General features: G+C 41.4%; 1 protein-coding gene across 5 annotated transcripts in view; it reads right to left on the minus strand.

Moving 5' to 3' along the window:
• Positions 1-923: 923 nt before the first annotated feature.
• Positions 924-26,024, minus strand: part of TAF7L (TATA-box binding protein associated factor 7 like) — a 29,287-nt gene continuing 4,186 nt past the window's right edge. The window contains exons 4-13 of one of the 5 annotated variants that reach the window (XM_051969096.1): positions 25,178-25,256; positions 23,705-23,838; positions 19,631-19,757; positions 19,249-19,307; positions 17,808-17,880; positions 17,417-17,530; positions 16,917-17,108; positions 16,659-16,771; positions 13,796-13,855; positions 924-1,147 (exon numbers count right to left, since the gene is read on the minus strand). In XM_051969096.1, the coding sequence (XP_051825056.1) occupies positions 1,064-1,147; positions 13,796-13,855; positions 16,659-16,771; positions 16,917-17,108; positions 17,417-17,530; positions 17,808-17,880; positions 19,249-19,307; positions 19,631-19,757; positions 23,705-23,838; positions 25,178-25,256 (1,035 nt within the window). In that variant the 3' untranslated portion in view covers positions 924-1,063. Of the gene's footprint in view, positions 4,830-6,481; positions 9,818-13,795; positions 13,856-16,658; positions 16,772-16,916; positions 17,109-17,416; positions 17,531-17,807; positions 17,886-19,247; positions 19,308-19,630; positions 19,758-23,704; positions 23,839-25,177; positions 25,257-26,024 lie in introns of those variants that run through there. The other 4 variants (XM_051969095.1, XM_051969097.1, XM_051969100.1 and 1 more) reach the window with 4 other exon arrangements.

Consider the following 26,024-nt stretch of genomic DNA (forward strand, 5'->3'; position numbering starts at 1 on the left):
CCGATGGAGCAACTGAGAATTTAGGTAGTGCGTTAAATATACCACGTATGATGGGATTGACTTGGTGGGGGATAGGGGAGTATTCCAACATATTCAGTCATACCATGAGATGCTCAATACATGGCAAACTATTCTATCATTTATGGACCTGCTATCATTTAAGAAATATCATTATTGTTACTAGTCCTGGTTTTTTTTTTCAAATGTTTTATATTTAAGGCATTACCTAAATTCTCAGTTTCCCTTTTCTGTCAAGTCATCCAAACTGTTCTTAGGTTACAAGGTGAACTTTGCTCCTCCAGCTAGGAAAGCACACGAAAGCTATTTTGGTTATGACACAGATGAACGAGATAAGGTTTGGATCTCTCCCCTTCCCAGCTTGTGCTGGATCACTTGTGTCACACCAGGTCTGACCGGACCTTTTTGGTCCCGATGATCCGAAGAGAATAAGGATATTTTTACTTGTATCAGGAGTCATCTCCAGGTCTAAACATACTATGCAATATTCAAATCTGTCATCAGTTCTAAGAACCAATAAAGAAACCGCCTATACTCAAACCACTCACTAGATAGAGGGAATCTGAATAAAAAAGGATGAACCTGATGAATAATTCAGCCCGGACAGATGTTGGGCCACAGAGGAGTCTGGCAAGATGACGACCCATCAATTGAGGAAACCTTTCCAACCTCAGATTTGTATTTCATGACTCGAGCAGACCTAAATGATCTGAGTTATAATCTTGGCCTAGCTAAAAATCAAGCTGAACTTTGAGTAGCAAGACTCAAAGGAAGGAATCTCAAGTATTAGGGAAAAGAACATATCTGAAACATGAAAACTTCTCAAGACACATTCAGTATGAGAAACAGCCTCAGCAAATGTGGGGGAATGTCAAAGAAACCACTCTTTTTTCTTGGACTGCATCTTGATAATAACAAATGCGACTGCTTTATTTGTAAATAAGGAAGAACAGTAAAAGAAAACATTAAACAACACTGGCCTCGAAAGAATGAATTTCAAGGAAAATCATATGGCAAGCCAACAATTTGGAGAAAAGTTTTCTTACTACTGCTGCCCATCATCAAAAACTTGATCTAATGAAAAAGTTTGTGGAGACGATGGATTGGAAAAAGTGCAGATGTCCTCTATCTGAAAAATAAATTTTCAATAATCAATGAACCTCAGCAACAATACTATATGATGATCAATTCTGATCTTCTGATCCTCTTCAACAATGAGATGAACCAAATCAGTTCCAATAGAGCAGTAATGAAATGAACCAGCTACACCCAGCGAAAGAACTCTCTCTGGGAGATGACTAGGAACCACTACGTAGAATTCCCAATCCCTCTATTTTTGTCCACCTGCATTTCTGATTTCCTTCACAGGCTAATTGTACACTATTTCAAAGTCCGATTCTTCTTGTACAGCAAAATAACTGTTTGGACACGTATACTTATAGATAAAGTATATATATAACATATACTTTAACATATATGACATATATTGGTCAACCTGCCATGTGAGGGAGGGGGTGGGGGGAAGGAGAGGAAAAGTTCGAACAAAACGTTTTGCAACTGTCAATGCTGAAAAATTACCCATGCATATATCTTGCAAATAAAAAGCTATAATAAAAAAAATCAATGAACCTGAAATCAAAGAAGGGATATTTTTAGGTTCTCAAATAAGGGAAATGGTGGAAGACGACTATTCAGAAAAAGTTAAATTAAGTTGGAGGGGCTGAATGGTGATAACTAATGACCAAACACTTTTGGGGGAAACTACAAGGTAGAAAATAACCTCTCAAAAAGTCAACGATCTTCTCAAAGCCTATCAAGTATAAATTCAGGAGCTATAACATATTACTCAAGATCCAGTTTTAAAAATTAACATTTGGAACCTTTCCCAGAAAACTAAGCACTATCAGTGAGGAACATGAGGAATCCTTCCCTCTAGATATCTCTAGAAAGGAAAAGCAGGTGGAGACCAGCACACTGGCTGCCTACTTCTGAAAATGAATAAGTGAATATTCAAGTAGCTACATTTTAAGTGAGTTGAATAACCACAATTTTGCTTGGGAAAAAAATTTAAATATAAAATTAATTCATGTGACAATAATGGCTAACAGACAAAACTTGAAACCATATTTGTAATCAGCATTAAAAAAAAAAAAACATTAGGTCCACTCGCTCTTAGGGGGTTTTGTTGTTTAATGTTATTTTTGCCAATAGCTAGTATTCATAGGGCATTTTGGGACTTTCAAAAAGCTTTACACCTATTACCTCATCTGATGGGTGTGTAGTGGTATCCTCAGAGTCATTGCTTTGAACTGAAAGGATGACATTTTCTTCAATAATTCTTAATATACCTTTCTTCTCTTGAAAAGCATCTATTCATATCCTTTGGCAATTTATCCACTGTAGATTGGATAACTACTTTTATGAATTTTTAATAGTTCCCTCTATACCAGGATATCAAGTTTTTATCATTTATATCCATCATAAATATTTCTTCCAACATCTTTCCCTTTTCCTCTTACAGCTTTCCTTTGTAAAGAAATGTTTAATTTGAATATATTCAAGTGTAACTTACCTCACACGTCCCTAATAATTCCTTCTATTTGTTGACTAGAAACAAACAGAACTGATGAGAGATGCTGTGGAAAACCTGGTAAGACATTAAATGTGACTGCAAATGAAAAGTGGAAAGGGCAGTCAAGGATGACAAACACGCTGTGAATCTGGGTGACAAGAATGGTTAAAAAAGGGGGGGGGGCAGAATTAAGGCAGAAATTAATGAATTGCATTTTGGCCATGCTGAGTTTGAATTATATAACGATCCATTCAGTTGGAGATCACCAGCAGGGAATTGATTCTGGATCAAGGCCGGGGATGGAGAGATGGATTTGGGGGCCATTTTGGGGGTGACGGTAATGGAACCCATAAGGCCGATGTGACCACTAAGGGGAGTGACAGTACAGAGAGAACACGGGTCCTCAGAGACATTATGCTAGGTGGACAGAAGACAAGACAGAAAGGGGACATGGTTTTTGAATAGTGCCACAGAAGGCACAGGAGAAAAAGAGAATCTAGGTGGAAGGGGTAGTTGGCCAAAAGCAAATCTGGAGAGAAGTCAAGTAGAATGAAGAATGAGAGAAGGCTGATGGATTTGGCAGCTATGTGATCACTGAAATCTCGGTGAAAGTAGTTTCGGGTCAGAGGGTACAGCCGGACACCAGGTTACAAAGAGCAAAGTGAAAGTGACAGGCAAAAAACCCCAGAGACAAGAAGTTTTAGGTGACTCCTTCTAGATATCTGTTGTGAAAAGGAGGAAAGATATTGGATGGGAGGTTGTGGAGACGCCAGGGGTGAATGAAAAGGTTTTTTTAAGGCTGGAAATCTCATAGGCAGCGGGAAAGGAGCCAATGGATGAGGAGAGGATGAAGAGAAGAGGCAGAAGAGAACAAGAGTCCTGGGAAGGCGGTAGGAATCAGAATAAAGAAAAGGGCATTCATCCTCAGAAACAGAAAGCAGACATAGAGAGCTGAGTTAGAATGTGAGGTATAGAATAGAAATGAACAATGTTATGGGAGGCATTTATTTTCACGTGAGATGATCTGCTGAGACAGCTGTGGCATAAGGGAACTGGAGGAGAGTTGAAAAGCCATTGTGGGCACCGTGAGAGAGTTCATTATGGAAGAATAACACGACTGTGGAGCTACACAGCAATGTTTTCTTCGCATCATGGTTATTTCCTAGTGACTTCCTGTCCTCCAAAAAAAAAAAAAATCTCCCCAATCCTACCCACAAATAAGTAAATCAATTGCGTGTGGTTTTCCTGAGTAGAGTTCAGGATTCTGTCAACAGGAACAGAGGATGGCGATGAGGGGATCCCAGGGGGAGACCATGAGGTGGTTGCTGGTAAAACACGAGCCACCGCACAATAGGGAAAGGCTAGGTGGCGGTGTATTGTTAAACTGGTTAAGACTGTGCCAACAGAAACAGAAAGCAGAGTAGGAAGGGTATAATTACTTTCACAAGGAATGGGAGATTGGGACATCTAAGATCTGACCATCCTTGGGAGTGATTTAAAGGAGGATATGAGGCTTGAGGAAACCCAAGGGTTCTGTGGGGATGACCACAAGTATAAGAGCAAGGATTGGGAGGGAGAGGGAGAATGTCCCAGAGGTCTATAGAGCACCACATTAAGGACCAAGATCAGATAAGAGAACAGGATAGCATAAAACATCATGGAGAGTTCCTGAATAAGAGTGGCAAAAGGGAGTGTGGGAACAGTGATGTGGAGCAAGAAATATGCTGCCTCCTCCTCCTCCTCCTCCTGGTCTTTGTGAGAGAGTGTAAGAGGTGTAGGTAAGAGAGTAGAAAGGTGTAATGAGAAAAAAACACTTCCAGAAGAGCCACATTTTCATCAGCAGCAGAAAATGGAAAGAGTATGAGATGGAGAGATTGAGAATGAAGACTTTTCCTTTTACAAAAAAGGGGGCTCCAGAAGGTCCAATGGAAATAACACCAAGGAGGGTATAGGACAGTAGAGGGCTAGGGCTAAGTCTGATAAGGCTGAGAGCATGGGGAGATGTAGCTAGGAGATGAAATTTTCATGACAATCGACAACAACTTTGAACTGTGGGAAATACAAGAAGAATACATGGGAGTTTGACACAGAACCATCTGAATGAAGCATCCAACCTCCAGCGTCTCGTGACGGCTGACCAGGGCATCAGTTTGGGGTCAGCAATGGCAGCTTCCTTAGCTGATCACACCAAATACAATGGAGGATCTAGGACTGCAGGCCTCAGCTTCTGTGTAGTCATCTGGGTCAAAAAACATAGAGCATTTAGGCCTCTGAGGCTAGAATTAACTCCCAGTGGGTCTAGGCCCCAAGACTTCATTATTCTAAGATGCTGGAAGATAAAGACCACAGAACACTTAATTGCAATGTGAGTGCCTGCAGACAAAGGTTCTCTAGTACCTCTGAGGTTCAGAGCTGCTGGTAAAACCACCCAGGATTTCAAAAAGAAGAGTTGCCTCTATTGCTTCCAGTCTCCTGAGCCTTGGGATTTTAGATGGTCCTGGGTTCCCCCTACTTCAAAGGTATTTTACTGTCTTGGACTTCTCAAAGATCACAGATCATAGATTTTGAAGTGGAAGGAATTTGAAGATCACCTAGTTTGATCCCTTCATTTAGTAGATAAGGAACCAAGGCCCAGGGAGATTAAGTGACTTGACCAAGATAATAAGAGGCAAAGTAAGGACTGAAGTAGGGCTCGTGAAGACTCCAAATGAGGCGCTTTGCTGAACTGTCTTGCTTTGAATTACCTGAAGTCCTTCATATACGATATCTCACTGGACCATTATTTCACATCCCACGATTGACCTCTTTCTGAAGCTCGAGATCCAAGTGCCAAATCCCAGGGAATGCAAATCCTGGCTATGATGGACATGTTACAGAAAAGCCGTCAGTAAGAAACTTTTCTTAAGAAAAACAAGTTGGTAAGCATTTCTAATGATCAGACACAATCAGGAACGCAACATGGAAGCTAAGCTTTATAAGAAGTGAAGGCTGAAAGAGAGGAGTCTATGAAGAGTGTCACGGGACGGACCTAGTTATAGAAGGCCTTATACAGCGTTTCCTGTGCGCCAGGCACCATTTACATAGCGCCACGTGCCAGGCACCGTGCCAAACACTGTACAATGATCTCATCTGATCCTCACAAGTCCATGAGGTAGGTGCTATCATCACCCCCATTTTTAAAGATGAAGAAATCGAGGCAGAGAGTTGTCTCTAAGGACCAGAACAGACTGAGTTGGTTCTCTTATCCATTTCAGACTCAGGAGGCAGCAAACAATGGCGGATGGCAACTGATCCTTGGACCGAAGGCACTCAGTGCCAGCTCCTTAGCCGCATCCCCAGAGACCGAGGAATTAGACAAAGCCATAAAACACAACACGCTTCTCTGATTTTCGTAGTCCTTCTCAGTATAAGCCTTCCAGCACTTTTATTGCTCAAAGAATTTCCAACAGACCAATTGAGTTCTTAGCCCCCTAATGCTTTTTGCTCCCTAAGGTTCTGCATCTTTTGGTGATGAGAGTCCCACTAGACAGAGGCGACCTACTGCTTCTCAGTTCTCAATAGAGCGTATCTGTGATGCTCTGTTTAGTCTCCTTGTCCCGTTGATTGGCAAATCTTCAAGAGTGGGGAAAAGAATCCCGCGTTTCATTAGCCTAGAGCGTCTAGCACAACATCAAGTGCAGGTAAACAGCTTGTTTTTGTTATCTGTGTACCTCTTAAAGAAATTCCACTTTCCTGGTTTCCATTTCAGTAGCTAGCACTTATTCTCACAGAAAGAAGCGAGCCATTTCAAGGCTTAAAAAACGAATGTCCTGTCTTTCTCTAAAGCTGATTGAGACCTGAAGCACAGCTAAGATGGCTGCTGGAGGAGAAAAGAGAAAGCAAAGCTTTGGCTTTAGTTTTTCCTTTATGCTTTATTGGTGCCTTTTGTTTTTACACAAGTCACTTCACAAGATACCCCTCTTTTCCCCCCTCCCCAACCCCAACAACGACACAAAGGAACAATTCTACAAGCCCGACATAACCGCCACATCTGAGTGTCTACAGCAATGGCACAGCAGTAGTCTTTAGCTTCTTTATGGATAATGATGTTTCAAAATCTGTGCTTGGGGAACAAGCTTGCGGTCTCTAATTCATCAGAATTCAGTCGGTTTTTAGAGTTTGGGTTTTTTTTAAACTGGATTATTATTGTTATTCTGTTCACAAGTCTTGCCACATTCTGTAAATTGCTCAGCAATAGCATTCTGCCCCTATACCAGTTGCTGGGCTGCTCCCTAATCTCTGGGTGCCCACTTGGCACAGCTTCTGAACTGCTTTTCTGCTACTACAAGTTCTTTTTTTTTCTCCTGAGGCAATTGGGGTTAAGTGACTTGCCCAGGGTCACACAGCTAGGAAGTGTTAAGTGTCTGAGGCCAGATTTGAACTCAGGTCCTCCTGACTTCAGGGCTGGTGCTCTATCCACTGCGCCACCTAGCTGCCCCTGCTACTACAAGTTCTAAGAATATTTTGGTATATTTGAGGGACTCTGTTACTGACTTCCTTGGCGTAACCTGCCCAATGGTGGGACTGTTGGGTGACAGCATTTTTCACACGAAACTGTTTTCTGGATGGCTGAACCAGTCTACACCCTCACCAAGAGTGGAATGAATTTGGCTTCCAGGAGCCCTTCCAAAATCAACTATTTCCTTCTTTGAACATCTTTGCCACTTTGATAAATGTATCGTTAATGATTTCAATTGAGACAGTTGTCAATAATTTGCGATTCTTCTTTTGAAAGCTGTTTGGGCGTATCCTTGGATGAGCACTTCTCAGTGGAATAGCTTTGGGTTCAGTTCTGCCAGTAAAGGCATCACCTGAAGTAAGGGTTTTAGATCTCGCAGACAGCGATTTCAGCTCTTCCCTCAAAGAAAACTGAGTCCAACCATAGTTCAACTCTGAGAGGGCACAGCATGCACTAAGATGGTAAGGCAGTGACAGGGTCACAGCACACTTTGACCTTAAGGAGCTTCCCTATGGCGATCTCTCTAAGAAGATACCGGTGTTTCGGTATCCCCAGAGGTTGGCATCAGGAAGTATTTGCTCTGAACCTGCCGTGAGGGCCCACAGATTGAAAGAGGTATCCCGAGAGGCAGCAGAGGTGCCAGACCCTGGAGCTTCTACTCTCTGATCATCACAGGGCAACTTTTAGCTCTCTAAAGAGGATCCCAGAGTGGTCATACCCCCCAAAAAAAGCAAGGAAGAAGAATTTAGTCAGGACTTCCAAATTTTTCCCAGCTTTGAAGAGATGGCAATTCGCAATAACCAAAAATAAGCTACCAGTCAGGTCTTACGTTTGAAACAGGTCCCAAATTATTCAAGTTCTATTCTAAGGAACAAAAGGCTAAGCTACCTAGCTCTGTACTGCATAGAAATTCCTTCACTACAGAAAACTGGAGACTATTCTTCACAGGGGAGCTCTCCAGGATCTTTAGAAAGCAAATGCAGCTCAAGAGTTTTCAGGCATTGTCTCTTATTGGCACCTCGACTATATAATATTGGGCTCTGTGTGGGAGCTAAAAAGACATCTAACCTTGCTTACAAGAACTATATAATCTAAAGTTACAAAGAAACACACGTGACAACACATGTACCGCTAATGTACAGATCAACTCTTCCCCTTCTTAATCTTGATGGAGTTTCTGCTTCTGGCCAAGATAAGGCAAGGCCTGTGACAAATATAGAGCTGTACTAACAAGGAGGGCTGGAGGGCTGGTGCACAGTGTGGCAGCAGAGCAAATGAGGAACCATCCTTGGGGAGGTGAGCCTGTTTGACAAGAATGATGGATGGCCTCTGTGTAAAATCTGCTTCCTCCCATGGCAAGCAGCAGTATTTCACTCATCCAGGAAGCTCCATGAAGGCTTGTTCTCCAACCCCACAATGTGGGATAGAGAAGTTCCCGGGTTCCTGACAGCTATGCTGCCGGCAGGTCCCGTGCCAAGCTACAAAAGCTTCTGGTCTGCATGCCCAGGTCCGAGGACCAGCTTCCCTACCGCCCTCTACATAGGGAAGCCTGAAAAACACAACTTCTCCTCTCTCTCATTCTCTTTTTCTGAGGCTTATTTAAAATTGATGGTTCCTCAACCCTCTCAAGATGGGTTAGCAGCAGAACTGGAAATGCTTTTTAAAATCCCTTTTCTATCTGCTCCCCTTCCCCTGCTCAACAAATCCCTGATTTCGTCTGATTGAGAACTGCCTAGTCCGTAAAGAATTAATCAAAAGGGCTCTTTTCTTTTTCTACTGAGATTCCAATCTAATTGGAAGGTTTGCTGTTTTTGTGTTTTAAAAACTTCCATTAGGAACTCTGCTTTCTCTTCTTTGGACAGCCCTTACTAAGGGATGAGGATCTGTTTTTCGGCATAAGATTTCCAAAACCATTTGAAAAAGCACTAACCAAGAAATTTTCAACAAAGCACAAAAGATACGGTATTAAGACAAACCGGGATGGGGAGGGAATCACAGAGTCACAATTGTCCTCCGATGGAGGAGGTTTTGTTCTGTGGGTTCAAACTAAGGACGACAGCTCCTTCTTGGCCTTCTGATACACAGAAGCCAAGATATATTCGTCGTTTTTCATGTGCCTCAATGATACCGAGCTATAGGCTTTCCATTAGGTGGTGTCAGCAGGCATAAATTGCTACAGATCCAGCTCCGCTCTTTTCTGAGCTGACACCTAGCACAATGGACTAGATCTGCCCTCTTTTGTGTCAATGGATGCGGAACATCCGCAGAGCCTCCAGGCTCAGATCTCTTTGGACGATATAACTGAGTCCTCCAATGATCCCACAGAGCAACAGAAAGCAGAGTTGTTCTAAAAGTAACAGGCCAAAGCCAGTGACAGAGGTGGGCCTCAGTGACCGGGCTAACAGGGCCAGCCCGCTAATCATAGGACTGCACTGCAAGCTGACCCCTAGCCCCTGGCCTCGGCATTTTCTACTTATCAGTACAGATGTTTCTAGGAAAGCAAAAGGGTTATATACAAAGACAGAAACAAGATCAACGCAACAGGCAACAGAAACACAGCGAGCTGTGAATGCAAACACATTTCCACCTTCAGGTTTATCCTCAGCCCAGAGGATGCATCCAAAGTTTGCATGCATGGTGCTTGCCAGTGTGAAGATTACAAAGAACTAGCAGCCAAGTCGCCCTTATTTCTCCAGGAGCAAGTCCAGCTGTTCCTGCAAGGAGCTGAGCTGCAAAGGAGAAGCGAAGAAACATTTCATCTGTAAATCTAGGTTCACTTATGTGATGCAGAACTCAGGCTTGCAGGAAAAAATAGAACAATCATCATTTAGCATTTATCTGGTCTCTTTCATTTCTCACCAGGCATAAAAACGATGCCCCAATGAAGAGTGCATCTATAAAAGGCTGCACTAACCCCAGGGAGGATGCTGCCCCTGATTACAGAAAGCAAGTATCTAAAGGTGGCAGTGAAGGGAGTGCTGGAAGAGAGTTAGAAGGGAGTATTAGAAGGGAGCTAGAAGAGAGTTCAAGAAGGGTGCTAGGAGTGTTAGAAGGGTGCTAGAAGAGTGCTAGAAGGGAGTGCAAGAAGGGAGCTAGAAGGGAATGCTGGAAGAGTGCTAGAAGGGAGTGCTGGAAGAGAGCTAGAAGGGAGTGCTAGAAGAGAGCTAGAAGGGAGTGCTAGAAGGGTGCTGGAAGAGTTAGAAGGAAGTGCTAGAAAAGAGTGCTGGAAGGAAGAGTTAGAAGAGTGCTAGAAGGGTGTTAGAAGGATGCTAGAAGAGTGCTAGAAGGGAGTGCAAGAAGGGAGCTAGAAGGGAATGCTAGAAAGATGCTGGAAGACAGAAGGGAGTGCAAGAAGGGAGCTAGAAGGGAGTGCTAGAAGGGAATGCTAGAAAGATGCTGGAAGAGAGTTAGAAGGGAGTGCAAGAAGGGAGCTAGAAGGGAGTGCTAAAGGGTGCTGGAAGAGTTAGAAGGAAGTGCTAGAAGAGAGCGCTAGAAGAGTGCTAGAAGGAAGAGTTAGAAGAGTGCTAGAAGGGAGTGCAAGAAGGGAGCTAGAAGGGAATGCTAGAAAGGTGCTGGAAGAGAGTTAGAAGGGAGTGCAAGAAGGGAACTAGAAGGGAGCTAGAAGGGAATACTAGAAGAGAGCTAGAAGGGAGTGCTAGAAGGGTGCTGGAAGAGTTAGAAGGGAGTGCTAGAAGAGTGCTAGAAGGAAGAGTTAGAAGAGTGCTAGAAGGGTGTTAGAAGGGAATGCTAGAAGAGAGGGCAGAAGATCACACTTTCTGCAGGGGAACAGGAGATGGGACAGTGGCAGCCGCAGGACCAAACCAAGAGACGAGACAATCAGAGTCCCTCTACTGTCCCTCACTTCTTTTTGCAAGGCTGTGAGGAGCATGGAGAAGAGGTCATGGTTCTGCCTGCATTATCTGACTTGTCACCAGTTCAGAATGCAAAGCCTCGCTTCTGGCTTGCTTGAAATTGATTTGATGTTCTGACTATTTATATAGACATCTCAACAGCACTAATGAGAGCTCACATTTCCAGAAACGCTTTCTATACAAGAGCTTGGGTGCTTACGACGTCCCTGTGAGATAGGCTTTATTCTTATTCCCATTTTATAGATAAAGAAACTGAGGCTAAGTGACCTGCCCAGAGTCACATAACTAGTAAATCTCCAAGGTGAAAACCAAACCCGGCCCTTCTTGAATCCCAGCGCCTGAGCTATTCTGCCATGCTGACGTAGGACCGAAAAGTACCGCCTCTGAGACAGGGATTTTTGAAAACTCTATTTGATATCCCTGTGCCTAATGTTGACTTTTATCCTATGACATTCAAGTAGGGAAAACACGCCTTACAAAACAAGTGTGGCCATGTGTGCCACCTATTGGAAGATAGCCACAGAGGGTCTCTAGTCACCCGTATCCGGAATACCAAGCTCCACTCCTTCGGCCCTCCCAAACGGGAGAATCCCTCCATGTCACCTTCCATCACTTCTCTGCAGACAACTCAGACTCCAAGATCTTCAGGCTCATTCCTTCTCCTGAACTCCAGCTCCTAACCACAAAGCTGGCCAATCAGTTCAACAGGGCACGACAGGACTCTCTCTCTTGAGATGTCTAAAACAAACCGTCCCCTCCCCCAAGCAGCTGTTCCCCTTTCAGTTTTCTGCCACTGCTCTCTTAGGCCCAGAGGCTGGAAATCTGAGTATATACTTGAAGGCCCATACCCTCATGCATCACCTTGGCACAGCCACCTGCCCAGCGCTGCTGCCTCTAGCTTTGGGAGGCCTTTTCTGTCCATTTCCTTCTTTCCATTCTCTACTAGCTAAGGCCAGCCTCTTAACTGGTCTCTTCACCTCCTGATCCTTCCTTTCTCAACACTTTGGCTAAACTGTGGCGTCATAAAGTGGCCTCCCTGCTCAGAAGCTTCCAACTTCTCCTGGCAGCCTAATTCAGTTGAAACTTCCTTAGTCTGACATTCAAAGCCGGGCAAATTCTGATTCCTACCTCTCTGAGCAGCCATGTCTCCAGCTACTCCCCAACACACACACACCAAAATGGACTAGGCTTTGCTCAATTCTAGCTGAGCCTTTAATGATTTCTCCATCTCTGGGCCCCAAAACGACTGCTACTGCAGCCACCCCTTCCCCCTCGCTCCCCCATTCCTACAATATAATCCTCATCCAAACCACTGGTCTTCCAGGCTCAGTTCAAATGCCATTCCCTCCAAAAAGTTCATATGCTTGCTTACTTGCTATTTTTGGTTGTAAATTTGAGCAAAACTATGACCTGAAAAAGGCCGAATCATTGCAAGGCCACTAAGAAGCTCTCCCAAGCAACCCCAGGCTTCCGTGGAGTTTTAAATCTCTTTCACTCTCCCAAGGCCCCATCACGCTTGATTTCTTTAATCCAATCCAACAAACATTTTTTAAGTACCTACTATGTGCAAGACACTGCAAAGTGCTGTGGCTATGGAGAGAAACACAACAGAACTTGAGGAGCTTATATTCCATAGGAGAGAAGCTGGGGCCCGGAGAAGAATATATTTGAACAGGTCCATAAATCCAGTATAAGGGAGAGAATACTGACACCTAAAGGGTTCAATATAGGCTTCCTACAGGACAGGGATTTTTCACCTGAGATAGCTGTCAGGGGACCTACGAATTTGAATGGGAAAAAAGTTCTAGCTTTATTTCAACATATCTGGTTCCCTTTGCAATTTATGATCATTTAAAATCATGATTGCGAGAGGGAGCCCACAGACTTCCCTGGATTATCAAAGGGGTCCACAACAAAAAAAGGTGCAGATGCCCCACTCCCGATGCCAAGAAGCAGAGAAGGGAAGAAGAAACGCCAAGCGTGGGGTGCAGACTCTGCAAAGGGAAAAAGATGGGAGAATGTTCAGTTTGACCAGTTTGGTTGAAGTAAGGAGCATGTGAAGGAGAGTACTCTGAAATCGATCTGGAAAGGTATTCTGGAGGCAAACTCCGAAGGACCCTAACTGCCAAAGGGAAGAATCTGTATTTTATTCTACAGGTAATGGTGAGCCACTGCAAACCCTTGAGCAGGGGAATAACATGGTCAGACAAGTCCTCAAGGAAGATTCTTTTGGCAGCTGTGGGGAGAGTAGCTTGAAGAGGGACTGAGGTAGGAAGACAGATTAAGAGATCACTGAAACAGTCAAGAAGGTTGTGGTAAGGGCCTAACTTAGGCCAGTGCTCCTCTGAGAGGAAAGAAGGGGAGAGATGCAAGGTGGGTGGTCTTCAGGTAGCAATGACAAGATTCAGCACCTGACTAGAGGGTACTTGAACCTGGACAGAGAGCTCTATGACTTGATGAAAGAAAGGGTGGAATGAGTTCTTCGTGATCCACAGGAAAAGGGGACACGGCCCATAATGAGTTGTGAAAACCAGTCTAACCCAAGAATTCACCCTTGCCAGGTCCACAGGAGCTCTTTCAAATTGCCACGACAGTCCAAGGACGCAGCTACGTGGAGAAATAGCCAGTAGCCCTCGTCCACATGGTTACCTGTTCCTCAGACTGGTTCCACACCATCCACCACTGAAACACCTCCCTTTCTGCCATCTTATTCAGGGAGGATTGGGCCACCGTGGGTTCTTGCCCATTCCAATGGGGTCAGACAGTCAAAATGAGATGGGGAGCAATGGCACGCTGATGGAGGCTTCCCTTCTTGGTCTCAGAGTATCTCCTTACCTGCTGCTTTTCTTCTTCTTCCTGCTGTTTGAGCTCATCCAGCACAGCCTGAAGACGGGACTGTAAAATAAGTGATAGAAGCAATGAATTCTGGGCCTCACCAATGAAGAGACAATAACCGAGGGAGACAAAGGATTCTACAAGCAGCTAGGCGAGCAGAAACCCTGGAATACAACAAAAGCTCTCTCTTTCCATCGATTCAGTGTTTTTAAACCACACTCTCTACTGTAGTTCTGCACCACTTTGCTCTGAACTCCCTACCAAACATTCTTTTTTTTCTTCTAAATGGTTATATAATGAGTGACTTCAGATAGACTATCAACCCTTTTCTTTCTTTTTGCTGAGGCAATTGGGGTTAAATGACTTGCCCAGGGTCACACAGCTAGGAAGTGTTAAGTGTCGGAGACCAGATTGGAACTTGGATCCTCCTGACTTCTGGGCTGGTGCTCTACCTACTGCACCACCTAGCTGCCCCTATTAACCCTTTTCTGATTGGGTATCAGAACCACTCTAATCCTTTGGCTACCTTGAACCTTGAAACAAAATGGATAGAGTTTAACAGAAATTCCTATGCTGTCTCATTCTGGCCCTTCATCCCAGTGAAATCTTATCATTCTTTAATATTATTATTAAGCAGAGGTTTTCAAAGCGTGGTCTTGGAAGTCCTGCAGGGCACTGAGAGCCTTGAGGAGATCAAAACCATTTTCATTACAATATTAAGATTTGGGATTTCTGATATGGTAATCAATATAACTCACATAAACAAGAGTTCTTTTGGGAAAAAAAGTCTTCAATAATTTTGAAGAGTGTAAAGGGGTTCTAAAACCAAAAAGTGTGAGAACTACTATTACAAAACTACACAGATAATTTTTTTAAATGACTAATTTACATAACATTATAGTAAGTAGTTAGAAAGGCTTGCTTCTGATACATATACTGGATGTATGACTCTAGTCAAGTCATTTCACATCTTAGTGCACTAGGCAGCAATGTGGTCTGCAGAGAAAGCTGCAGACATGGTACAATTCAATACTGATAAAGGCAGTATACCCTATGCCCATGAAATTACCAATCCATTCTGTCCTTTCACACATGTGACCTCAATACAATAGATTCTGTTTAAGGACAGCAGCCCAAATTTGTCACATTCTGTGATCAACCAGAAAATACGGCCTCACCAAGGATGAAGTCAGCATGGACTTCTCCATCTGTCCCCATTTCAGGTAGGAGCTGGCTTGGAAGCCTACTCCAGGCTCAGAGATAAGGAGCTTCAATAACAAATTTTCCTTTCACTGAACCTTGCTAAACATGTCAGAATAAAAACCAAATTATTCATCTTTGCTCAAGCATGCAATAGAAGATAGTTTAAAAAATGAATTCGATTCTTGGCTCTCCAATGTAAGCAATGAATGCCAAGAGAAGGCGATGGCATATACAGGCATTTTTAAAAATATCACAGTCCTTTTCTGTAGATATGATAAATGCAAACTGACTTGAGATTCAGAATTCTTCAATTAAAGTTAAATCCTTTCTGATTAATCCCTGCTTTTTAGATTCACACATGGTATTTAACACAAATCTATCTTTTTTTTTTAATAATATTTTATTTTATTTTATAATAACTTTATATTGACAGAATCCATGCCAGGGTAATTTTTTTTTTTACAACATTATCCCTTGCACTCGCTTCTGTTCCGATTTTTCCCCTCCCCTAGATGGCAAGCAGTCCTATATATGTTAAATAAACACAAATCTATCTTAAGCCAGTTGCCTCCTTCCCCTAAAATGGTCATATTAGATGCTCAAAATGCTTTTTTTAAGATTTCAGATGTGTCCCAATTTTAAAGAAAAAGATGGCGGGTGGATAAGGGTCGCAAGGGCAGATTTCAGGGTAATTTAGAGTTCACATTGCCCAAAATTGCTGTAGAAGGAAACAGATGAGAGTCAGGAAAGGGAACTAAGCTGAGGGGAAGCAATCCCTATTCAATACATACAGTATATAAATGGCTTGCAAATTACAGTTTACAGAAAAATAGACACTTTCAGAACCATGGTCAGGAGAGAACTCTTAATTTCTAACTACTAAACTATTATAACTAGTTAATTCCTTAACTAAAGTAATTCCTTAAATAAGGAATAGAGGTGATTCTTAAGGACAAAAAAGACCTTTTCAACTATATAAAACTTAAAAAGTTTTTGCACAGAATAAATAAAAAAATAAGAGAAGTGGGGAAAAATAAAGAACTAGAAACAAAGTGAGTGTCCTAAGTTGGGGAATGCTGAACAAATTGTGGTTTCTGAAAGGTAAAGGAATATTACTGTGTAGTAAGGAATGACAGTTTTCTGTGATTCTGTGACCATAAAGATTTCAGAGAAATATGGGAAGATCCATGTTGAATTAAGACAGGACCAAAAGAACATGCCCATGATGACAATATAAATAAAACAATCACTCAAAGTAAGCTATGCTGAGCTAATGAAAAACCAACAATGACAAAAAAAAAAAAAAACAAACAAACAAAAAAAACAGGCTTGAAATATACATTCCAGAGGGGTGGTGGGTAGGGAGGATAGAGCAGAGAGGAGAAAGCACCTTTAATTTGGAAGAGGTGTTTATTTCCAGAAACGACTAGTGATGTGTATAATTTTTGTAAACGAGAGAACATGGCCTCAATTTAATTCAACTATTAATGAGAGCTACTCTGTGAAAAGATGTTGGGTAAATAAAAAGCAAAAAAGAAGGAAAGAAGAAGCAGCTTCACTTCTGGGGGAAGAGGGCACTCCAAGGGAACTGATGAGCAAATACAGGAAAATATGAGAGGGGGAAAAAGTGCTGCCACCTAGAGGGACAATCACAACTCACCTTGAGGGCCAGATTTTCCACTTTGAAGATGAGGTCCTCCTGGCGTTTTGCTCTATCCTGAGTCTCCTGGTGCTTGTCCTTCATCTCATCAATCTGTTTCTGGAGTCCTTGAACTAAGAGAAAGTTGGTTTCCCTTTATTCTATCCTACATCAGTGGTAGAGCACGATCATGACCTACTAGCTTTGCCACACACTTGATTAAATTGCCTGATACTCATCTGAGCATCCCCAATGCTGGCCCTTACGCTTAGGACTTACCGAGATCACTTGTTTTCTCATCTTCTTGGCGTTGCTCATCAGATTCATCAAGTGTGCTTTGTGAGGGTCTGTCCAGATCTTCCTCGGTGTCAATGATGTTTAAATCTTCATCATCATGGTGATCTTGGTCATCATCATCATCACTGCTGCTGCTGATATCATTGAATATCTCTCGAAGTTCATCATGCTCAGCTAGTGTGAAACAAGAGGAAACAACAAATAAATACAACATTTCACACACCTTCCACTAGAGTGTAAGTGACTGGGCACAGTGGACCAGCATGCCCCTCAAAAACAAAAGTTAGGAAAAGTCTTCTTCACACATTAACTAATTAAGGATTAAGAATACTAATCCCAAACCAAAGAGCAAGTCACTAAGAAAGATCTGAAGGGAGGCCCAGGAATCCTTTGCAAACAAGAACCTGCAGGTTTCTGGAACCTGCTTAACCAACAGTCAGAAACTCATCTCCAGCAAAGCTCTGCTTAAGGGAATGCAGTACCTGATGAGTTATGGCCCTGCTTATGGCCGCTTATTCCTGGAGAGATGTCCAGGCTGGCCAGGGAACCATGGTTATCGTTGTCCTTTGTTTCATCTTCAGCAATGACCTCCCAACCTGAAAACAGGTGCAATGAAGGAAAAGGCAAGAGAAGGGGAGAGAATCCAAGGTCTCCAAAGAGTCTCTAAGTCAAGCATTACTTAATTAGGTCTGACCTCAGCCCAACTGTGCCAAGCTTCTTAGTATAGCAGAATGCACCAACAGCAGTTAACGGAGGCCCCCACACACAACACAAAACAAATCTGATTATCCAGGCAACTAACTAAATGAAGAAAACAAATTTACAGGCCCAGAGAATCTCCCAGGCTTCAAATTTTGGCATATGAAAGGATACGAGTACTGACAGCTTCAGCATCTGTACTCAGCAGTCTCTTGACTTCTTTTTCCACATCTGGAGATTCAATATACTGGGCCAGAAGAGACAAAGAACAATGACAGCATTAAATGCCCCGTAGCGGGAAGGGAAGAGCCTGCTCTTGCAGGAAGAGTCACCAGAATGACCACCATTCTTCAGCAGCAAGAAATGAAGTCTTTTTCCAGCCCCTGAACTTGCAAAGGATATGGGAGCTTTCCTCCAACAAACACATGAATTGAGAAGCTTGGTTTTTTCCATCTTAAAACTTTATGGCAGTTTTGATTCTAAGGATCCTCCCTTAAAAGTCTAGCTATTATTAAACATTTGTGCTGCCTTTGCAATAAGAGCCTGCACCCTTCGTAGCTATTGAGAAATGAATTGGCTTGAAGATTGCAATTCCCAGATTTCTTTTTCTTGCAGCTTTGTTATTTCTTGCTGTTCAGTTGTTTCGGTCCTATCTTTGTGACTCCAATTTGGGGGTTTTGGGGCAAAGATACCACAGTGGTCTGCCGTCTCCTTCTACTGCTTATTTCATAGATGAGGAACTGAAGCAAACAGGTTAAGTGACTTGTCCCTGCCCATGGTCACACTGGTACAAAGTGTCTGAGGCAAGAGTTGAACACATGAAGATGAGTCTTCTTGACTCCAGGCCCAACATTCTAGCCACTGTGTAGCTGCCCGTCTTTGTTATTAGAAACGTTCTGATAAAAAGAAACTCTCTTATCTGCATGTTCTCCCTAGAATCTTATTTTAAGCAATTATCTCCAGAATAACCAAGGTGTCAAGCCACAAATTGAAATGAAAACTTCACAAAGAAGACTCAGTAAAAGCACACAACTGTCTAAAGCAGAGACTTAATTTTCTGATATTGCTTTTATATACTTGTAACAATCCAACATTGCCTTTGCAATAAATAGAAGAAACAGAGATAAACAGATTACAAGGTCACTGATGAATAGAAATGGTGAGGTCATTTTTCAGTAAGACAAATTGAGAGGAAGACATAAAAAGCAGTTATTCCCTTCCCAGCTTATTCAGTTCAAATGAACTATTAACTCATGCTGAAACAATGAACAAACAACATTATATAGCCTCTGACTCCAACTGCCTGCGTAATTACTTTTTTTGGTGGAGGTTAATTAAAGAATTATCCTTTTGTTCTTTAGCAGGTTATCAGTGGCTTCCTTTAAAATCTATAAGGATGAGGCAGGTGGGAATAGAAGATGGTCTGTCTACTGAGGTTATGCTCAGTCCAGGGCTTACTGTGAGACCACACTGTGGTACCTTCCGTGTGTAAATCTCACAGTCCAAATCTCCAAAATGTACTTTAGCCAGAGTTCCTCTTGATACCTTTGCCCATCTTCACCTGCTAAGGTCACCTGGCAAAGAAACCAATAACCTATATAAAGTAAGAACTTACCTTCTTCTTGGCTGTTTTCCGGAATCTTCTCTTTCTGACATTTTTCAGTGGCAGAGTGACTAAAACAAAATAAAAGAACATGGATCAGTCTAATTGTTGCTTAGACAACAGTCTAAATAGATTTGATTAAAAGAAAACATCCTACAGAACCTACCTAGAAGTGACACAAACTGATTTTATGAAATTACAGCACTTGGCAGAAGGCTACTGTATATAAGAGGTAGGTCCTAGAATTCAAAGTCATAGGTTCAAGCTCAGGCCCTTTTAAAACTCTGGCTAAGAGCCTAAATGGGTTTAGGCTTAGGGCAAATGTCTGAGTCACTACCAAAGATTCAGGAGGTGTAAGAAGGAGACCAGGGCAAGAAAAAAGTTTCTCACTTACTGCCATGGTTCCAGATGAATTTCTTCTCTCTATCTTTATCTTTTTTCTTATTTACTTTTGGATCACTACTGGCAACTGGTTCTTCCAGAGGTGGATAAAGATCACCATCCACAGTACTCACAAGCATCTATAAATAGCACCCCCCCAAAAAAAAATTAGAAAAGCTGTTTTGATTAAGACATCAGGTGTTGATTTTAACAAAGGACCACTATACCCTTCACACCAAAAAGACACCTAAATGTAAAAGGTTACATAAAAAAAACTTTGAGGAAAATGAAGAGGTACCTTTCACAACTGTGGCTAAGGGGAGCATTCTTAAACAAGCAAAGTAGAGGTGATCATAAAAGATGAAATAGAAAAGTTCAATGATATAAAATTTTGAGGTTTTTTGTGCACAATATCAATATGATTTAGCATAAGAAATGGTCAACTGGGGAAAATCAATTGAATCAAAGATCACGAATAAAAATCTGATTATCTGAGCTATATAGGGAATTAACATAGACCAAGAGCCATTCCCTCAAATAGTAATCAAAGGATATAAACATTTATCAAGAAAATTCAAAATATTAACAACCATATGGAAGGCTGCTCTAAATCAATAATTCGATTCAGCGAACATTTATTAAGTATGTATTATGTGCCAGATGCTGTGCTAAACAACAGATACCAAAAAGACAAAAACTAAACTGCCCCGGACCTAAAGGAACTTGTATTCTTTTGAAAGAAAGCAACACATGTAAAGAAAACTAATACAAAATATATTCAAAATAATTTCCAGAGGGGACGGTGTCAATAACTGGCAGAGATCAAACAGACTTCCTACTGAGATGGCACTTAAACTCTGCTTGTGCTGGAGGGCCCCTTCCACTAGAACCACAGGGATTCACTTCTTAGTGTCTGGTGTGTGCTTTCTATAGCTTTTTATGATGTGTATTAGACTATGTTTCTCAACATTTTCTAACAAGGCCATCCTTCTATGGAAGAATGTAAACTAATTGCTATAGCTTGCAAATACACAGGTATGCACACATTTTTATATAGGTCTATTAGCAATAGGGGTCTTTTTCCCCTTATGGTAGGACCTTTGTGTACTAGAAGCTTATTTCCTACTCCTCTACAGAAAATGGCTTAACATTATGTAGAATCTCAGGGAAGAAAACAACAAGCATCCCCAGCAGAAGTCTTTGGTTCTCACTTGAGAGAACAATCCAAGGCCATTCTCCTGGCACTGGCTAGAACACCCTGGGAACACTCATGCCTCAATTAATTGGCTATTTTCCCCATATCCCTATGGATCTGTAATTGCCTTTGAATTTATTTTCTTCCACCCCCCCTCACCCCCCCAAAGCCAGCAAAGAAAGTCTCCTTTTCTTTCCTATGGTTTCAGAGGTAAATACCTACCTGGACCCACAGTACTTGGGATCACAGATAAAATTCGCCACATCCCTCTTGTTAAACTGAACTCGAGTAAATGAGGGAATATTCGGATCCTACACTGTCACTTCATCAAACAAAGATCCCAAACCCTAGATCTGGAAATGGAGATAGCAGGTAACACCTTGCTCCTTACCAGTCACCATATCAAAACCTGGGAAGCCATCATAGGGGTTAGCCTCCCACTCCACCAAAATAGATGTGGATTTGCCAGATCATAATACTCCCCTCAATCTCTAATAAATCAAACTTGGATATGTAAGTCTGGTATGTAGGGTTTCTCGTTTGCTTTCCTCAGTTTGGATGTTGAACTGTTACAAAATCATGCATTTGGAATGAGTCTGTGAGGCCCAAGTAGGAACTGAAATGAATGGGAGAAAGTGTTTCAGCTCCCTCATTTTAAAATTCCTTCAACTCACCTAAGGCTACAGTGAGTTTTGAAGGGAAGTATGGATTCTCATAATATAAGAGGTGAGAAGGGAGCACATTTTAGGCAGGGAGTAAAGCCTATGTAATAGCAATGTCAGTTTGTCTGGGATGCAAAGCAGATGAAGGAAAAGAAAATGAAATAAGCATGGAAGAAGGGTAGTCTGGAGCCAAACTGTGAAAGATTCCAAAAGTTAGCTTTGTACTGTAACCTAGAAGCAAGAGGGAACCACTAAAATTTCTTGGGAAATGACAATGTGTTTTAGAAATAGCAATCTGTGAAGCTTAATGCAATAAAATGTAAATATCTAAGGTTGGCCCTAAAAATATATGAAAAAGAATCTCTCTTTTCTTTTCAGAGAAGTTAGGGGGACTATGAGTGTGGACTAACAATAATAATAGCTAGTGTTTAAGATCTGCAAAGCTTTCCTGATATCATCTCATCTGGAACACTTCAGCTAATGGTCAGAAGCAGGCAGGATTAGAGTGTATTGTACAAAAAGAAGGTTCAGGAGAAAGTCCTTGGGGCCATCACTCACATAAAGGGTGACATAAGGACATGGTGCAACAAAGAAAACGGGCAAAAATGGCTAATGGTCAAAAAAGAGAAAAAGCAGTCAGCTTTGGCAATTAATACAGCACTGTAACCTTGGAAAGATTAGAATCCATGTTGCAAAATGAGACAATGATTAGATTCTGACAGAAAAGGAGGACAACCTGAGGGGAGTAGAGGGGAGGGTCAAGTAACAGGCTTTTAGACAGGGGGGATATCTGAGAATGTTACTAAGCAATAAGGAAGGAATCATCAGATAGGAGAGATTACATTTTCCTCCAAGATTAGAAGAAAGGAGGAGTGGAGAATGTTGTGGAAAAGATTTGGAACAAGGAGGAATTCACAGTTAAGAAATATAAATTGAAACAACTTTGAGATTTCACCTTGTACCCAGCAAACTGAAAAGATGCCAAAAGACCTAAGTAATCAACGCTAGAAAGATTGGAGTAAGATAGGGACACTCTGTACTTTGGTAGATTTGTGAATTAATTCAATCATTCTAGCTATCAATTCAGGATTATACAAGAAAAATCATTTGTGTACCCTTTGCCAACCAGACATACTTCCAAGGGCATAAAAAACAAAAAAACAAAGGTATAATGCATGCCAAAATATTCATAATGGCACCTTTTGAAATGTAATCAACAAACATTTTTTAACCACCTATGTATCAAAACATGGTGATAAATGCTCGAAACAAAGTGAGTGCCCACTGGCTAGAGAATAGCTGAACAAACGGGGGTGTCTGAATGTAAAGAAATAGTACCGCACTCTAAAAATTTTAAGCAAAAATTTCAGAGACACATGAACTGAAGCAAAACAAAGTTAGCAGAACCAGGAAAACAACATACACGAAGACTACAATAATGTAAAAGAAAAAAGCACAACAAAATAAAGCTAAACCTTTGTAATTATAACAACAAATTTTGGCTCCTGAAGAGATGAAATGTAAAGTGCCCCGCACAAGGTGGGGAAGAGAAATAGGACAGTGAGGTGGAATGTTGTATACACTATCAGATATGGCCATGGCAAATGATCTTTCTTAACTGTTTTTCTGTTGTATGGAAAAGCTCAGAGGGTGTGAGAGTTGGGAATATGTATCCAGAAATGACTTGAATGTGAAAATAAAAGGCACTAGTTAAAACTTTACAAAAGATCAGAGGGCAATGTACCTTGGCATTTTACTTTACCAGGAGATAGCACTATAAATATAGAATCTAGTAAATGGTTTTTTGGCGCTAGAGTACTTACCGCTGTAGAGGAGGAGTATGTTGGAAAACTGATCCCAGCATTTTGAGTTACAAAGAAAACAAGAAATCAACAGCGGAGATGATGACTAAGAGCCAGTCTATATACCTGTATGGTCAACTGCAGGTTGCTTCAGCAGAAGGAGCCAAAGAAGATCCCAGCTGCTCCTATTTTTCAATTAATGAATCATTACAAATGACAAGAGGTTCAACACTCCACAAGCTGTTTACATGACAAAGGTAATGGGAATGAACAGTTAAGTCTCAAAACACCAAAATGAAGCATGAAATCTCATCCTTGTGTCTTTAGCCTAGAAATCAGTGATAGCAAGTGGTTAGTCCTCAAATACAATGGAATAAGTAAAAGACCTGAGAATTAATTGATATTAGGAAAAACCATTCCATCCATACCTGGCAAATATCTGCAGTCTTGTAAAAAGTTTTCTTATCGATAGTTTTTAAGCTTCCAATAACACAGGGCAGATCAACCAGCTTAGAGGCTAATGGAACACGATCCACACGCACAATTCCATGACGTCCATCGGCTAAGGACAATTACACAAAAGCTTATTCTTGATAGCTTTTCAATGAACTGTAAGCCTCCTAAGGCCACAGTAACGAGCAACTTCATGGTAACAGGGTGGGAGGGTGTAAGTACGTGTGTGTTTGGGGGAGGATAGTGTTTCTGTGTGTACATTGCATTTTATTGGGAATGCTATCATTTATTTTAACAGTAAAGATGTTTAGAGTTGTGTTATATAACCTGTAACCTCTAAGGAAATATGCCAGGTCACATTCACAACTCCCAACTCTACTAGGAGTTGCTGAATTTCCCAATTAAAGATTGAAGACTGAATAGTTTGTGAAGCTGTGATTTTCTGTGGGAAATTTTATATTAATGTAAATGCTGAATTTTTGTGTTATTCCAAGTGGTCTATCCCACTCATTCAAACTAATAGAGGTTTTTTTTGAATTTAGAATATTTATCACCACAGGGGGAGATCTCTGCAATTATGTATTTTGTATGAAGGAAAAAAAGCTATGCTTCCAGTATAGTGCTAGAGCCCACAGTTATGGGTTTGATTCTTCAGTTCTGTTACAGAGTAAACAAAGTCATAATCTTGGACTGTTATTTCTCAAAAGCATGCAAAATGCAAGGGAAATTTTTGTCCAGACTGTGTGAACAGCTCAGTGATACATCAGCCATTATGGAAAGCATAATGGGGGGGGGGGGGTCTGGAATGTTATCTTTGTAAAGAAAGGCCAGCATTTGTTATTTCCTTGAATAGTGAGGGACCAAGAAGGGTGACTATATCAGAGAGGAGACAGTGAGCATTACCCATCTGATCTTTGGGATTCAATCTCTGAATACTCCCATAGATACAGTGTACATAGATTAACTCCCCCAGTTTTTAGCTATGTTGCGCCTTGGATGGTTCCAGAGAAACCTGGGAAGACTCATAGTAGTGAAGTGATCAGATCCAGGAACACAATATATGAACATAGCAACAATGATACCGTAAAGACGATTTTGAAAGACTCAGGAACTCTGGTCAATTCAACAATCAATTGCAGTTCCAGAGGACTCCTGATGAAACATGCTGCCCATCTCCAGAGATATAAAGAGAGCTGATGAACTCAAGAATACAGAGTGAAGTGTAGCTTTCTGGACATGGACAATGTGGGAATTTGCTTTATTGATTTACATGTTTGTAACAAATTTTGCTTTTTTTTTTTTTTTTTGCTTTCCCAATGGTAGAGTGAGAGGAGGAGGAAGGAACAAATGCTAACCTGAAAAATAAAATTGAGTTCAAAAAAATAAGATATTGCCAACTCACAATAAGGGACAGAAAGGACCACGAAGATATGGATTGTACTACTTACGATGTAATTCAATGGTTAATTTATCTTTCAGGCTGACACTTCCAGATTGTACTGCCCTTCTCACAGTAGAAGCATACTCCTGAAAACAAAACAAAACCAAAAAAATATATAAGACTGGTCACATGCATACCAGATGACAGAAGAGATGTAACAGGGAAAGTCTGGTCTTAAATTCAACCCTGAACCTGTTTCTGGGTAGACATATAAAGACAGCAACTACTTGGCATTCCACAGAACCATTTCTGCCATTTATTAAGAGGTCTAAGTCAAACCAATACACAGGCTAACCCTCATTCCAAGAGCTCCAATGAAGGGACTCCTCCCTCCCCGAGGTTTTAGGCCTTCCCCACCAATTGTAACTGCTAAAAGTCAGAAGAATGTCTGATCTGCAAATATTCTAGATATACAAACTGACCACAATCTGGAAGAAGATTTTTTTTTAATCCATCCAAGGGTAGTATAATATGTGCCATTTCCCATTAGATGCCACTTTTTTGGTCCATTTCCAAGTTCAAATCCAGATATCAAGGGGTAAAGAGGCCCTAAAAGAACATTCAAAAGAACTGTTCTTTCCATTCCCAGGTGGCACTCAGGCTTCAACAGGACAACATACTTTAATGTCCATGGAGAAGTGTTATATGTGGTATACTCTTAATTCAGTTCTCAACCTCCTTATATGTACACAATTATTCCAAAACAAAACAAGCTCGGAGTCCAGCTGAAAAAGGGACTATCAATTATAGTATGACAGGGTGACACAGAAAGAGAATAAAATTTAGAGTCACAGATATTGGGAAGATGTCATTGTACTAATCACTTAATAACTATGGAACTTTGGGCAACTCAC

The sequence above is a fragment of the Antechinus flavipes genome, chromosome X, assembly GCF_016432865.1.
Source record: "Antechinus flavipes isolate AdamAnt ecotype Samford, QLD, Australia chromosome X, AdamAnt_v2, whole genome shotgun sequence".
Classification (NCBI taxonomy): Eukaryota; Metazoa; Chordata; class Mammalia; order Dasyuromorphia; family Dasyuridae; genus Antechinus; species Antechinus flavipes.